A 14,660-nucleotide genomic window follows, 5' to 3' on the forward strand; every position below is an offset into this window, starting at 1 on the left:
GAAATCGTGCTTCGATACACGTGGTGGGCAGAGCACTGATAGCCCATTGTGCATCTTTGTGTTGAACTACAAACAAGCAAACGTTATTCTTCTATGTATTTTTGTTCTTTTTAGACCACTATTCCATTGGAACATATGTAGAAGATACAAGAAATGCACAGTAGTTAAAATTATATACAACATTTGGATCAAGCCTATCGTAGAGGAATCATTACCATTCGCTCACATGTATTGTCTTTTTACCTGCATAAGATAATAGTCTAGCTTTAAGTAAGGAGGCTAGTGCTACAGACAAACATTGGTCAAGCTTTGCATAAAAAGGAGTCACTGGTGTCGTTTTACGTGTTTGACTCATTTTTTATTTGTATAAAGTCGTAGAACTTTGGGTTTGTAAGACTTAATGCTACCTGTTCACATGTTTGACATCTCTTTCACACGAACAGTAATCGATCTTTGAACGTCGAGATTCAGTTCTGCCTGTCCATGTGTTTGACTTAGCATCCACAACAATAATTGATCGTTGAATGTTGAGAATCGGCACTATCTGTTCATGTATTTGACTTGTAGTCAACAACAGTGCCATCTACTCACGAATACTGCAGCATTTACAGTCTTTGAACAGGGCACTTTTTCCCAACAATTTACATGCTCAAGTTATTAGGACAGTGCTGTAGGTTTATCGTTGTAGTCTTATTTTTTATGTTACTATTAATATTAATTGGTTTTTGGGTACATATTATTCTGTCAACTGTTGATGTTGTTACTTTTCTCAGCAAAAGATAGATATCCAGTGTCATTTTTTAACGGTTTTTGTTTTCTTTTGTCGATAACTAGTGACATAAATCGTCAATGACATGTTCTATTATAGAATAACAATATTTTTGGCATCAGGGAATCGGTTTAGTAGGCATTATATATAATAAATAACTTACTAGTGGTTTAACTTATTATTGCTCAGTTCATTGTTTTCACACTTTTATCAAAAGAAATGTGGGTTGAGATTGGCATATCTTTATTATCATTTAGTTCCTCAAAAAAAGGACATAAGGAAGCGCAAGATAGTTCTACAGCCGCCGAATGTTTCCTCTTCCACTTTCCTAGTAGTCCTTATTTTTTTCAAAGGAATGTGTGACTATAGTTTATTGGTATGAGGTAAAATGTGACAGCCCCTCCTTTTCGACACTGAGTGTTTGCTGTTCTTCCTGTTTAGGCTTATGATTAAGGAAACATCATGAGTAAGTAAACCAATCATGAAAGCATATCCGTAACCTCCATAGAGACGATGCCAAAAACAAATCTTGTCTTCTTTTATATTTAACGTTTGTGATTGGCTAGCATGCCCGGAATGCGGATTCAAGGGTTAATGGTTCGCGTCCCATTGACAAAAAAAAAACAAAACACTTTGGGACTGTGAGTGCACTATAAGATTGATTGTCAAGTCTCACAATTCGCCCAGGTTAGACTAGCACCAAAGCTGACACTGGGTGTTTTGACTAACTGTCGTTCTTCTAACCTAACAGTTCAAAATTAGTGTTAGCTTTGTGCGAACATTCTAGAAACAAAAAATTCATTGTCGAAGAAACACAACCTGAAGAGTTAAATACCAGTTATGAATGTTTATTGATACTAATCGTGTGAATGACGTATAAAAAAGTAATGCAGACGTAAATATCTGTGTATTGTTTATTCTCTTATAAATGAATAATTTTCAAGTTAATACTTATTGCAACTACTGGAGCCACATTAATCTACTTATTTGCATATGTTTATATGCAGCTGTAACTATAATTTATCTAAAATCATTTCATGTTGATATTTAATATTTTAAGCATTTGAATCATGAACGTGGAAATTATTTCACAAAGAAGCAGTGATAAGTTTGTATATATTTTTTTCTTTCAGCTGTGACATTAGTTTCCAGAGACGCAGTAAAAATGATATTGTCTCAAAACTAAATTTAAATTTTCCTTATAAAGCATAAAATTGCGCAATTCAAATGGTAAGGCCCTGACATGGCCAGATGGTTAGGCCGCTTGACTCGTAATCTGAGGGTCGCGCCTCGAATTCTCGTCATACCAAACATGAATGAAAGAGTAGCCCAAGAGTTGGCAGTGGGTGATGAAGACTGACTGCCTTCTATCTACTCTTACACTGTTAAATTACGGATGGGTAGCGCAGATAGCCCTCGTGTAGCTTTGCGCGAAATAAAAAAAAAACAACCAAACAATCAATGAACATGTTAATTTCCTATTCATCACATCCGTCCTTCAAATGATTTAATGGTAAATTTCTGACCTTCCAATACTAAAATCTGAGGTTTGTTCCTCGTGGTAAATAGATCCTATTGTGTGACTTTGGACCAAATAAAAACATATTCGACTTATAAATTTTCGATTGACAACAATTTGTTTATGAAGAACACTGATCTCTCTCTACTAATAGCAACTAATAGCCAAAGACTAGTTATCAGTTGAAACATTACTGACAATTCTGGTGCAACTTCCAAAACTGACTGAAAGAGCTGTAATGATGAAAACATGAAAACGTAATTATTGATTCACCAATACCCAGCAGAAGTATATAACTTCTAGAACCGATAGTCTTTCAAACATAAACTGTTTTAAAGCTATTGTCATTTAATTACTCTTAAATCTTTACGCAACAACAATAATTGGGGGGAAAATCAGTCTTTGCGGACAACTTGCCGTCGACTGTTGCGTTATATCACATCCTTTTTATATAAAAATGGGCATTATCTTCCTAATATTGAGAGCCCAATACAATTTCATTAACTAGCAAAATATTTTGATATTTGTTATTTGCAATATAAAAGATACCTAATGCCACTCATGAACTGAAAGGTCACGTTAGAGACCCCGAGGTTTAGGTATAACTGCAGCTAATTTTGAAGTGCTGACTTGAGGGAAGACAACTAGTTATTAGCAGTAGCCACTTATATAACTACTCATAACCATGTATCATGACTGACTGATGCAGTTGATCTGCGAAACATGTTGTAGGACACATCATGATTTGAATCTTGGGGTTTTCTGTTCCTTAGCTAAGCACTCGCTACACATAGCTTACCGAAGAATAAATACGAAAATTTTAAATGCACAACAGTGTCGTGACCGAAGTCAGACGTACAGAGGTTGTTTCTGTCAAAGGTTAAGTAATTCGTAATGTCAATGAAATTTTTCTTTTATTAGCAACACCACTCATAAATGATGTTCAGTTTTATTTCAGGCAAAATAAAAATCAAATGACATGTTATTTTCTTGAGTTTATTTTTTCTTATACTATTGTGGAAACGTTGATATATTACGTAGGTACAAAACATTTTGCATAGATTTTGGTAAAGATATAATCTCGTTTTAAACGTTTTAAGTTAAAGAGAAAAGGTGGGGATTAGATGAGGATTCGCAAAGTGTAATTGTCCTGTACTAATAATGTATGAAACCGGACAAGTATTTGATACCACGCAAAATAAGACTGTCATATTCTATATATGGTTTGCAGCTGGTGAGATGACTCGCTGTATAAACATAGAAAGGAAATGAATTCATTAAAGAAACCGTATATGAATCAGTGTTTAATCTCAGGAATCCTAGCGAGCAACCATACAGCTGCTGTGATTGATAGAGACTGGCTGGTTGATCTACATAGATTTACTGCTAATTTACTTTCTAATTAAATGTAACTGTTGTAAGGTTTCAAACCAAGTTTTAACTGCTGGTTGTCGTAGACCTAGGATTAAAAGACTTCCGCTATAAACACGTGCTGTATTATATTTTCAGTGCACATAAGTATATTATAAATTTTCATAAACTGTAAGTGTATCGAGGGATTTGCTGTCTGACGTGTTTATATCAAACCTTAAAACTACCTACCTCGCTGTTTAAAATATAATTATACATTTTATAAACACTTTTCTTGGCAATGATACAGACTTAAGCAAGACGATGAACAGTGAACGCAACAGATGGCGCTGTCTACTACTAGGTCACCTGAGGTGAACGACCTTTTGTTTAGTAATTCATTGCTTAAATGAAAGGAATATATTTAACCGCACATATATAATACATATAAATCTTTTCTAAGTTTCATTTTTGTGAATGATAATATTTGACCTTTAGGGAATACTTATAATAATAAACGTGAATCATATATTCAATTATAATTTTATACGCAAATATGTCTATCATCTTCACTGCTTTCTTAATATAAGCCCCACCCTACTCCCGAAACAACAACAACAAAAACTATGATGGCTAAGTAAACATATCCAAACGTCATACATTTTGTGAAAAACCTTTCAAAGATAAAAAGTTTACATTTGTATACATGACATGTTCGAATGTTCCGACTGTACTTTTGGGTCAATTCCATTTTTCACAAGATGTTAGTTAACGTAACTAATGCATAGAGGTTGCATATGCTGTTTAATAAGAAATGTATCAAGTCCCTTCACATATTTTTTTAATGAGTTACATTTTCAAGATAAAGTGTATAAAATCAAATTTAAATTCTTAACCATATTTACGAAAGATTGGATTAAGTGTCTTACTGGAAGTCTGTCTATACTAACTTAATATTAAATTGGAAGAACATGCAATTAAATAAGACTTAACCAGAGAAACTGACGTGTCATATGCAATTAAATACTCATCAGAATAATATATTAGTCTAACTTTTAAATCGATCAGGTTTGAATCTAACGTCTTAAAAACCACAACTATCTCTGTTAAGATCTTATATTTCTTCGTGTTTCTTTTTTCTTTTTCATGGTCATACAAATAAATAGACGAACTTTATACAAGCGCCCTTTTCTTCACATTACAGTTTTTATGTAGTATTTAAGTGCTATCAATCTGCTTTCAAACGGAAGGATTTTCTCTCTCTCTCCTCGAGCGTATACATTTTGTATGCAAATGATAGAGACCAGCATAGGCGTGGGCTTTCGAAGAGTTTTAAATTCCTTAGGTAACACTGTTACACTGTGGTCAGCAAATAAAAAAAAAAAAACGGGCCTTTGAACCACGTGCTCGTTACAGTTGAGAATGTTACCGGTTTGCACTCATGTTTCCTTAACAAAATCTCACATTCCAAACTTAAGTATGTGCGAGATTTTCGAAACGAAGGTGGATTATGTGGGGTGGGTAATCTGACTCCTGTAGTAGGTAAATCAAGCCAGGATCTCGTGTAGTGGAAGAGATACAGGATGGGAGAGAATTCTCAGCGGCACTTGTTTTTGTCAATAGGCTCTCCTTTGACGGTACGTCACTCGTATTGGGTCTGATGTAAGCTCGGCATGAGTTATTGATGATAGCTCATCTAAAGTATTGTCCACACACCTGGTGACACGAGATGTAATATTTTCTTTTTTATACCTTTTACCCTTATGAACACCACATTATCAAGCTTGCTACATGTTGATTTTTTAAGCACATAAATGGATGAATAAATATAGATAGAAGTCTATATAAATGGAAGATAAAACATACGATTCAAAGGATATTTGTGCATGTTATGCTTTTATATCAAACGTTCTCATGTGTTCAAAATCATTATGTTTGTTTAAATTAAACAGCAACGTGGACATCTGCTTTCCTGACAAGCCCTAAACAACCGTTGTATTGAGTTTTTACACAGAGAGAACAAAATAATCCTTTGAGGTGTTTCGTGGGAAATATTTATAGACCAGACACATCTTTTTATATAAATATTCACTCTCATTGGTTTATTCACAAGTTGTCTAATGATGTTGAATATAAGGGCGGATGTGACGCACTGTACTGCAGAGTAAGGTTCTGTTACACACGTGGAAAGAAATAAAAACTACTGGCCTGTTTGATATCTCATTGCAATATAAATAATCGAGGTCGGTTCCTAAACGAATTAAGTTATTTCTAGATAACGCCTCTTTAAAGAAAAACGTAACAGATTGTTCATTTTCCATTCAGGCATAGAAGATATAATAATACTGATGTAGATATATTTAACGACATTTTTTTTTAAAGCGTATTGTGGTAATGATGGTAATACATTAAGCATCCAAGTTTTTATGCAAATGATAACAGTAGTTGTAAGAATACTGAGTGGCAGTCTTGAAAACAGTATGGTAGTACTGGATGGTTGTAAGAATACTGAATGGTCCTGTTATAAACTATATGGTAGCACTGGTTATAAGAATACTGAATGATCCTGTTGTAAACTATATGGTAGCACTAGTTGTAGGAATACTGAATGGTTCTGTTATAAACTATATGGTAGCACTGGCTGTAAGAATACTGAATGGTCCTGTTATAAACTATATGGTAACACTGGCTGTAAGAATACTGAATGGTCCTGTTATAAACTAGCACTGGTTGTAAGAATACTGAATGATCCTGTTATAAACTATATGGTAGCACTGGCTGTAAGAATACTGAATGGTCCTGTTATAAACTATATGGTAGCACTGGTTGTAAGAATACTGAATGGTCCTGTTATAGGCTATATGGCGGCAGTGATTGTAGGTGCACTAAGCATTCTGCTCCAAAGCATACCAAGACATTGAATATGGACACATTAAACTACCCTGTTAATTTATTTTGTTCGTTGTCAAGCAAAAATACACAATGGCTATCTATACACAAATCAACGTGAGTATCTAAACTCATATAACTTGTTTCAATAACACACATTTCACATTCCAGGGTTATGCTAGAATAACAGAGATACCAGTTTATTTTCCTTCCAGTCACTAACTTATTAAGAATTCTTATCTGTGTCGAACTGACTTTAAGAATGACCTGAGGTCACCGACTGACCTATCTTATTGACGAAATCTTTATTTTCTTCCCTTAATATATAATAATGTATGTCGTTCATAATTTTATATTTGGTTATGATTGTCGTATTGTCATAAATACAAATGCATATATAGCTCTTACGCCAATTGCCCTGTATGGCCGGGTGGTTAGGATGCTGGACTCGTAATCTGTAAGTCTTGGGTTCGGATCTCTGTCACACCAAACATGCTCGCCCTTTCAACCATGGGGAAGTTATAATAGTGTAACGGTCACTCCTACTTTTCGTTGGTAAAATAGTTGCCCAAGAGTTGGCGGGGGATGGTGATGACCTGCTGCCTTCCTTCTGGTCTTACACTGCCAAATTAGGGACGGCTAACGCAGATAAACCTCGTGTAACTTTGCGCGAAGTTAAAGACAAACAAATTAACTAACAACAATCCTTTCCATTGTGGACTAAACTCCATCCAAGTAACAAATACCGTATTTTCCGGTTAATAAGCCGAATCGCCGAATAAGCCGAGGCCAATTTTCAGCTCTGAAAATGAGGGTTTTTGCTTATTACCGCCCAATAAGCCGAAGCCATTTTTAAGAATTGACAAGTTTCTTCAAAATGATTTCTTAGTCTCGTTTCAGCGTCAGCATGCATGTTGTGTGTGATCATTGGCGTTTTGTAGTAAAGCAGAACGTGTCGTATTGACACAGAGATGGAATCAATATGTCATTCGTTATTGGCTCCACTCACTGTAATTAGGTAACCAATGAAATTCCAGAAACAACGTTTCACTGTAGTCTTAACGTGCTTTGCTGATGGGACAAAATTACCGCCTATGGTAATTTTCAAAAGAAAAACATTTCTTAAGAAGAAGATATTTCCGAAAGGAGTGATCGGCCAATAAGCCGACCCCCAAAAATCAGGTCCAAAATTTAGGGCCAGAAATTCGGCTTATTAGGCGGAAAATACGGTACGTTATAAAACAGGGGTCATATTATTAATTCATTTAAAAATATTTAAATATTTGGTGATCAAAATACGTTTTTCAACCTGGAGGGTTTGCTAAATTTTGTTTGTGTATGTGTTTTTTTTTTTCTTATAGTAAAGCCACATTGGACTATGTGCTTTTTTCACCGAGGGGAATCGAGCCCCTGATTTTAGCATTGTAAATCTAAAAACTTACCGCTGCCCAACCGGGAGCGTTAAGAGTTTTTCGACCACCCACCATGACTTTTTTTTTTTGAAAAACGCGTAAGGCAACGAAATAGATTTCAAACTGAAAGTATAATAAACAGTGATTTAAACGATTCACTTTTATATTTATAAATGCAGGTTTCTGTAAGTGTTTCGATTGTGAACAGACAGTGGTGTACACTTCAATTAAACTTAAATGTATCAGTTTGTGGTACAAAAAGTCAGTGGGTTACGCCACTAATAGACATGAATGTCTGTTGCTTCTTATTTTAATCATTTTATCAAAAATAGAAAGATGCGACAGTCAAATAAATCACTTTGAATTATTAATATTTTTAATACTGTTTTAATATTTCATAATAACAATTAAGTTATTTAATATTTCACATTTAATGTTGAACTATTGGAAAATTCATTTAAAACTGAAAATATTTGTTTTTTTTTTATAAAGCGCCAGTGTCTAATTAGTTAAAAAATAATTTAAGATTGTCTTAAAATTATGATTTTATATACACTATTACAGAAATATTGAATATAATTCTAGAATATCAGGACTTCTGACTTTAAATTTTATAAAAGAGGAATGTTACTATGTGTGTATAATTTATCACTAATAAGTTTTCATAAGATCATATAAATCCGCTAACCAAAAGAAAAACAATAAACTCACGATCCAACACAGTAAGTTTAGATGTAAAAAATAGTTATCTTGTACAGATTTTATTGACTGAAAGAGGACTTTAATAAAAGAAGGCTGGCTCCAAATGTTGTCAAACTTAAGTTAAATACAAGAACTTTATGTGTCAGATCAGATGCACGAACTGTATAAAGTCTGCTGGTTTTTTAAACAGTTACTGTTTTATTACTTGCAATGCTGCCAGTTAATGGTTAAGTCTCTTGATTCTACGGGAAAAGGCAATTTATTGGAGAAGAAACCTTTGTCGGAAGAACAAGCCACCGCACGGAGCTTAAGAAAAAAAAATGGCTTAAATTTATTTTTGCATTCGCCCCCGTGACAGCGCCTCCTCGGTTGGATTCGGGAAAGCTTTTCGTGATCTTGAGGAAATTCGGTGCGGGGAAAACGCTTCTTGCCCTTCAAAGCGGGTTATTTATAGTTTTTGTGGCATTTAATTACGGACTGCACTGGCACATTTTGAAAAGTCTTTCTTTTGGACCTTGAGACAGCACTACTGTACGTTCAAACTGTCTCTCATTTTCTCGCGCCAAACGATACACCATCTGGCTTAAAACTGTAGAAATTCTTCTCCTGATAGAATGATAAATTAAAGAAAACAGAAACTCGCCTTTCTCTCTTTCGAACCGTGTACGACTTTTAAGAAAGTAGCACATTTTATTTCAAGCAAGAGAAAATGATTTTGTAGAGTGTAGACGGTTGACAATGATAGTAAACAAACCTCGTTCCATTTCCAAGTTCTGAAAATAGCACAAATCGAAAGATTCTGACATAAAATAGTTTTATTTACGGATAATATTCGACTTCTTTTCTGTGTTTTATATTTTTTCATTGTTACGAGTTAAACCAATCTAACCAATCTAAAAGGGCAACATGCAAGTTTCTTTAATGTACAAAGTAGAACAAAAGCCATGGTTCGAAATTAAGAACACATGCTTAATTTTAGTCCTAATGGGAGAATTAAACATTTGATATTAAGACAGTTAATGAAATAATTGCAATTTTGCAATGTTTACACGCGAGTGAGCATATTTTTAATAGCAGTTACATAATATAAAGTACCGAAACTCTTAAAATATCAATTTTTAATCATGAGGAATTTTCAAGGCCGTGTACAAAACGCTTTGTTTTAGGATTTTTCATTAATAATAGTTTGCTCTTAGCCCTAATGACTCAAATAAGTATTTTCAGGAATTTACAATAAAGTTCTAACAAAACCTAGTTTATTTAGATAATATTTTGTTTTGAAAGACATTCCAGTTGTATTGTTTCAATACTGAATCATGATCATTATATTAACATATACGCTATAAATAATATCGATATTAATTTTGTAATCGATTCTTAACTTACTGCATAATATTTTATAATAACTTGGGGTTTCTGCTCAGCCATTTAAATATTTTACTTCGTAACAATGGCCTACTAGTTACAGCATGCATAGTTTATCAAATACGTGATCTATTGAAGTGAAAGCATAACCTACGACAGTTCATTTTGTACGAAATGCATTCCGCTTGAGAGTACCTTAAATTTGCTATGAAATTGAGAAAATATTTCTATAACTCGTATAGTGTAACAAACATGTTTATGTACATTTAAGATAATTTATGGGTATTCAGTTGCAGCCCTGTCGGTGTGACAGTGAACACAGATTAATAACATGATTGCCACTAAATGACCCTGTTTGTCCTGAATGAATTAACTAACCGTGTAGTGGTCAGGTTTATCTAGTTTTTTTGTGTTTTTATTACTTTATGTCACGTGACTGTCAAAATGATTAAGGTTAATATGCTATTTTTATAAGTTCACGTGGTCGTTATTTGAAATGAATAGTAAACTGACAACATGTACTTAGCTCTAATAAACTTTGTTCTCACTGTTACTTTCTAAGCAAGTTGGGCACAAACAGAATGCAGTATATTTTTATTGTAAAATGGGGCAAGTTTTTAAGTTTCAATATTCTATGAAATGAACAAGAAATAACAGGACTGATTATTTAAGGCTTTGAATGACACACGAAATGCAGCCTCACATATTTCTTTTTAACTTGGTAAGAGTAGCAAACAATTCTTGCATAAACACAGTTTTAAAACCTTATCAAAATGGTCCTTAACCGTGATGAACACACGTGACCAACTTAACCCGGGTTATTCTCGCTCCCACCGCAGATCTTTCTTCACGTGCGTTCAACCTTTACCCAACGATCAGAATAACAGTACGATATCACAGATTATGTGTTACGTTTGACAGTTATTTGTCTCTTCTCTAAAAACTTTGTTATTGGTCTTGGAAGATCTCGTTAAAACTTTTTATTTTATAAAGAGAAAACTAACTTTACAATCTAAACAAAAACTGTAAAGTTATAAATGTAAACCACTCAGTCGTTCACACTAAAATATCGAGAGTTCTTCTTTCACTGACCTATTACTGATAATTTTATACAGAATATTACAATGAGGTCAGTGTATTATAATAAGTATAACTTAAGAAGGTTGTGTACGTCAACGTTAGTTAAATGACAAGCTCGCAGTCTACGAAACAATATTAAAATTGTGAATTAACTGAAGTTTTAAAGTTTTTTCAATTTATGACCTATTACGCTACCTATTAAGGCATTCATTCTACAAAGATTTCAAGTCGAAATATCTCGTTTTTACTTTGTTAGGGAACCTCCTTTAAAAATCAGGATTGACTTCCAGTGTTGTGATATATGCACGTGGAGGTTTTCATCAAAGATCAATTTTTTTTCTCGAAAACGAACACAAAGAAAGTTTTACTTTTTCATATTAATATTATTATGGTCTAAGTCTGATGGCCATCAACATCGCTTTGGTTTATTATATTGTTTACACAATAAAGTCTTTGTACATCTTACAAAGGTTTATCGTGAGTTCAATACCTTTCAAAACATGTTGGATCACGTGATGATGCGGATCGAAGGTTATATGTACAACACTTTGGGCCCAGATAGATTACAGCTGTAACAGTTATATGTTTTAAAATTAGTTGTTGTTGTCTTCAGTTAAGCACAAAATTACACAATGGGTACCTGTTCTCTGCTCACTACGAGTGTAGAAACCTGGTTGCTAGTGTTTTAAGTACGCAGCCTTACATACCGCTGTGCCACTGTGGCGAAAAATTGGTTTTAATCCTCAAGTTAATTCTGGTTTCGTGGATTTTACAGGAACGCCGGTGAACAGGATCCCCATCATGGCCAAACAGGTGCTGGATATTTACGAACTCTACCGTCTGGTTGTGGCACGAGGGGGTCTGGTGGAGGTTATTAACAAGAAAATATGGAGAGAAATAACCAAAGGTCTCAATCTTCCGTCCTCCATTACCAGTGCAGCCTTTACACTAAGGACACAGTAAGTTCCTTCTTCCTTCTGTTTATCCTCTAACAACAAGAATTTGAAGACCGTCGCTAAAAGAAGTCGAAAAAAGCAGAAATCATACCATTTAGTAATTGTGAAATTAGGTTTATTGTAGAGGAATGGAACTATTAACATAGAATCATAGAAGTTTAGGAATATCACTGGTTTTTACGAATGCGAGGCTAGGCAGCTTATTGTGCACGTAAGTGTCGGTCCATTTAATACCTTTGAGGTCGCAAGTCTTTTTATCCACACGTTCATATTAACTTTTAAATTTTAGCCAGCCTTATATGAGGCTTGCTGTTATGTAAAAATTAAAACCTTTATGTAATCCTAGATGGCGCTAGCTAGCTAAAAAAGACGAGCTTCTCGAAATTGTATGGATTCATTTCTCTCGTCATATCAGACATGGCTTCTTACAAGTTAGCAGATGTTATACTGATATGCAAACGTTTAGATTACTTGAGTTAAGTATATTAATACGATGGCTCCTAAGCCTATTCTACCGATACTTTTTAGGATCCGGCTATTTATTTTACAATTACTTTCATTAGGAAGAGTGTATATGTAGCCATTGCATCTCTTCCAATAAGTGGTCCTTTAAAAAGAAAACAGAGCACGACTCACCAGTGAGTAGTGTGAAAGCGAACGTGTTAAAAATGTTTGCAGCGAAAATTATAATATTTTAAAAATTATGGGAAAAGATGTACTGTAGCAAGTATGCTAAACTTCAAGGTTTCATTTCTGGGCTGGGTACAGCTCAGATAGTTCATTTTGAAACTCTGTGATTAACTAATCCTTAATTTTATGATTATCATTATTTTATGCCTGCATATTTTGTTTTCCACCTTCAAATTATAATCCCAGTTGTCCTCGGTGCCATAGAAGAAATCTAGATATCCTCAATGTTTATTTAGCACATGTTTGTATCTTTCTCATGACAAATACCCTAAACCATGCACTAAAACTCCAACATGAATGGGCCTAGCATGACCAGGTGATTAAGGCACTTGACTCGTAATCCGAGAGTTGCAGATTCGAATCCCGGTCACACCAAACATGTTCGCTCTTTCAGCCATGGGGGGGGGGGTTATAATGTGACGATCAATCTTATTATTCGTTGGTAAAAGAGTAGCCCAATAGTTGGCGGTGGGTGGTGATGACTAGTTGTCTTCCTTTTAGTCTTACACTGCTAAATTAGGAACAGCTAGCGCAGATAGCCCTCGTGTAGCTTTGTGCAAAATTCAAAAACCAAAACCAAACCAAACCAACATAAATGCTCCTACTGTTTGTGTAAAAAACAAAACAAACGACAATTATAAAACACTTCCAATAGTTCAATTGTTTTTCTGTATGAAAGTCACCTTTACAAGAATTTCTGGCTCCCAGTGGTACAATGGTATGTTTGCGAACTTACAGTGCTATAAACCGGGTTTCGATAGCTATGGTGGCAGAGCACAGATAGCTCTTTGTGCAGCTTTGTGCTTAATTCAAAACAACAAGAATTTCGTGTGTTGTTTTTTAAGAAAAAATTAACTTGGTTTTATCAGTGCTATACAAGTGCTTTTTAAGCTATACAACATAAAGTATTGCGACAGCACACACAAAGTTTTTGTAACGAGACATCCTCGTGTGTTCATGGTATACTGGTGAGCAGGATTTATAAAGATTGGCAGGTACCATAGACAGCGACTGATCAAGATGCCTCGAGGAAAAACTTTACGAAACTGTAAAAAATAATGGTAAATGAATACGGCACTGTCGGGACATTTCAACTTGCCTACACATCTCTAAACCAATTTGTAAAATATACTGAACATTACAAATTCCCCGAATGTCTCCGATTCAAATAATCGGGTGTCAATCTAAACGTAGTCTGTTTTGAGTGGATCAAAGCGAACTTTGAAAAGGGTTCAAAGAAGCCATGCGTTTGGCATTAAATTAATTATAAATGATTTTAATACTTTACGCCATTAAATTTACTTCATGTAAGAAGTTCCATACTGCTAGATTTTCACAAGAGTGAATAGAAAACGCCAATTCTTATAGTGCCTTGATCATTGGAATTTGGATATAACAACAATGTATTACGATAAATCTTGCTACTACGTGTTTGAGTTTGAAAAATGCTTTGAATATGGCTATATCATTTCAACTATGAAGACTAAAGAATTAGTAAAATAACTATGTTTTCATAATGATATGTATAGACGGTTGACTATGGATCTCAACAGTCTTGGTATCCTCTAAACAATGCCATACAAATAACATCCCAAACCTTACTTATCCATCAGGGTTTTTTTTTATAGCAAAGCCACATCGGGCCATCTGCTGAGCCCACCGAAGGGAATCGAACCGCTGATTTTAGTGTTGCAAATCCGTAGACTTACCGCTGTACTAGCGGGGAGCCACTTATCCATCAGAGATCTCTAACTTAAATCCCAAGACGTTTTATAACGTATTTCAGGAGTGAAGACAAGCCTCAAAATATCAATGCTGTTAACTATTCTTTATAAGAAGACTAAATGACAAAAGAAGTTTCATCCCTTATTAAAAAATAACCTAGCGATGTAGTACAACATTTTTGTTATCATGGGGTGCTGTCCCAC

At 34.5% G+C, this 14,660-nt stretch overlaps 1 protein-coding gene across 3 annotated transcripts in view; it reads left to right on the top strand.

The window, feature by feature from the left end:
- LOC143237034 (protein dead ringer homolog) overlaps nt 1–14,660 on the top strand; it is an 87,745-nt gene that overhangs the window by 53,403 nt on the left and 19,682 nt on the right. For all 3 annotated transcript variants that reach the window (XM_076475870.1, XM_076475868.1, XM_076475869.1), the window contains exon 3: nt 11,862–12,045. In XM_076475870.1, the coding sequence (XP_076331985.1) occupies nt 11,862–12,045 (184 nt within the window). The remainder of the gene's footprint in view (nt 1–11,861; nt 12,046–14,660) is intronic.

This window comes from Tachypleus tridentatus, chromosome 13 (assembly GCF_004210375.1).
Source record: "Tachypleus tridentatus isolate NWPU-2018 chromosome 13, ASM421037v1, whole genome shotgun sequence".
Lineage (NCBI taxonomy): Eukaryota > Metazoa > Arthropoda > Merostomata > Xiphosura > Limulidae > Tachypleus > Tachypleus tridentatus.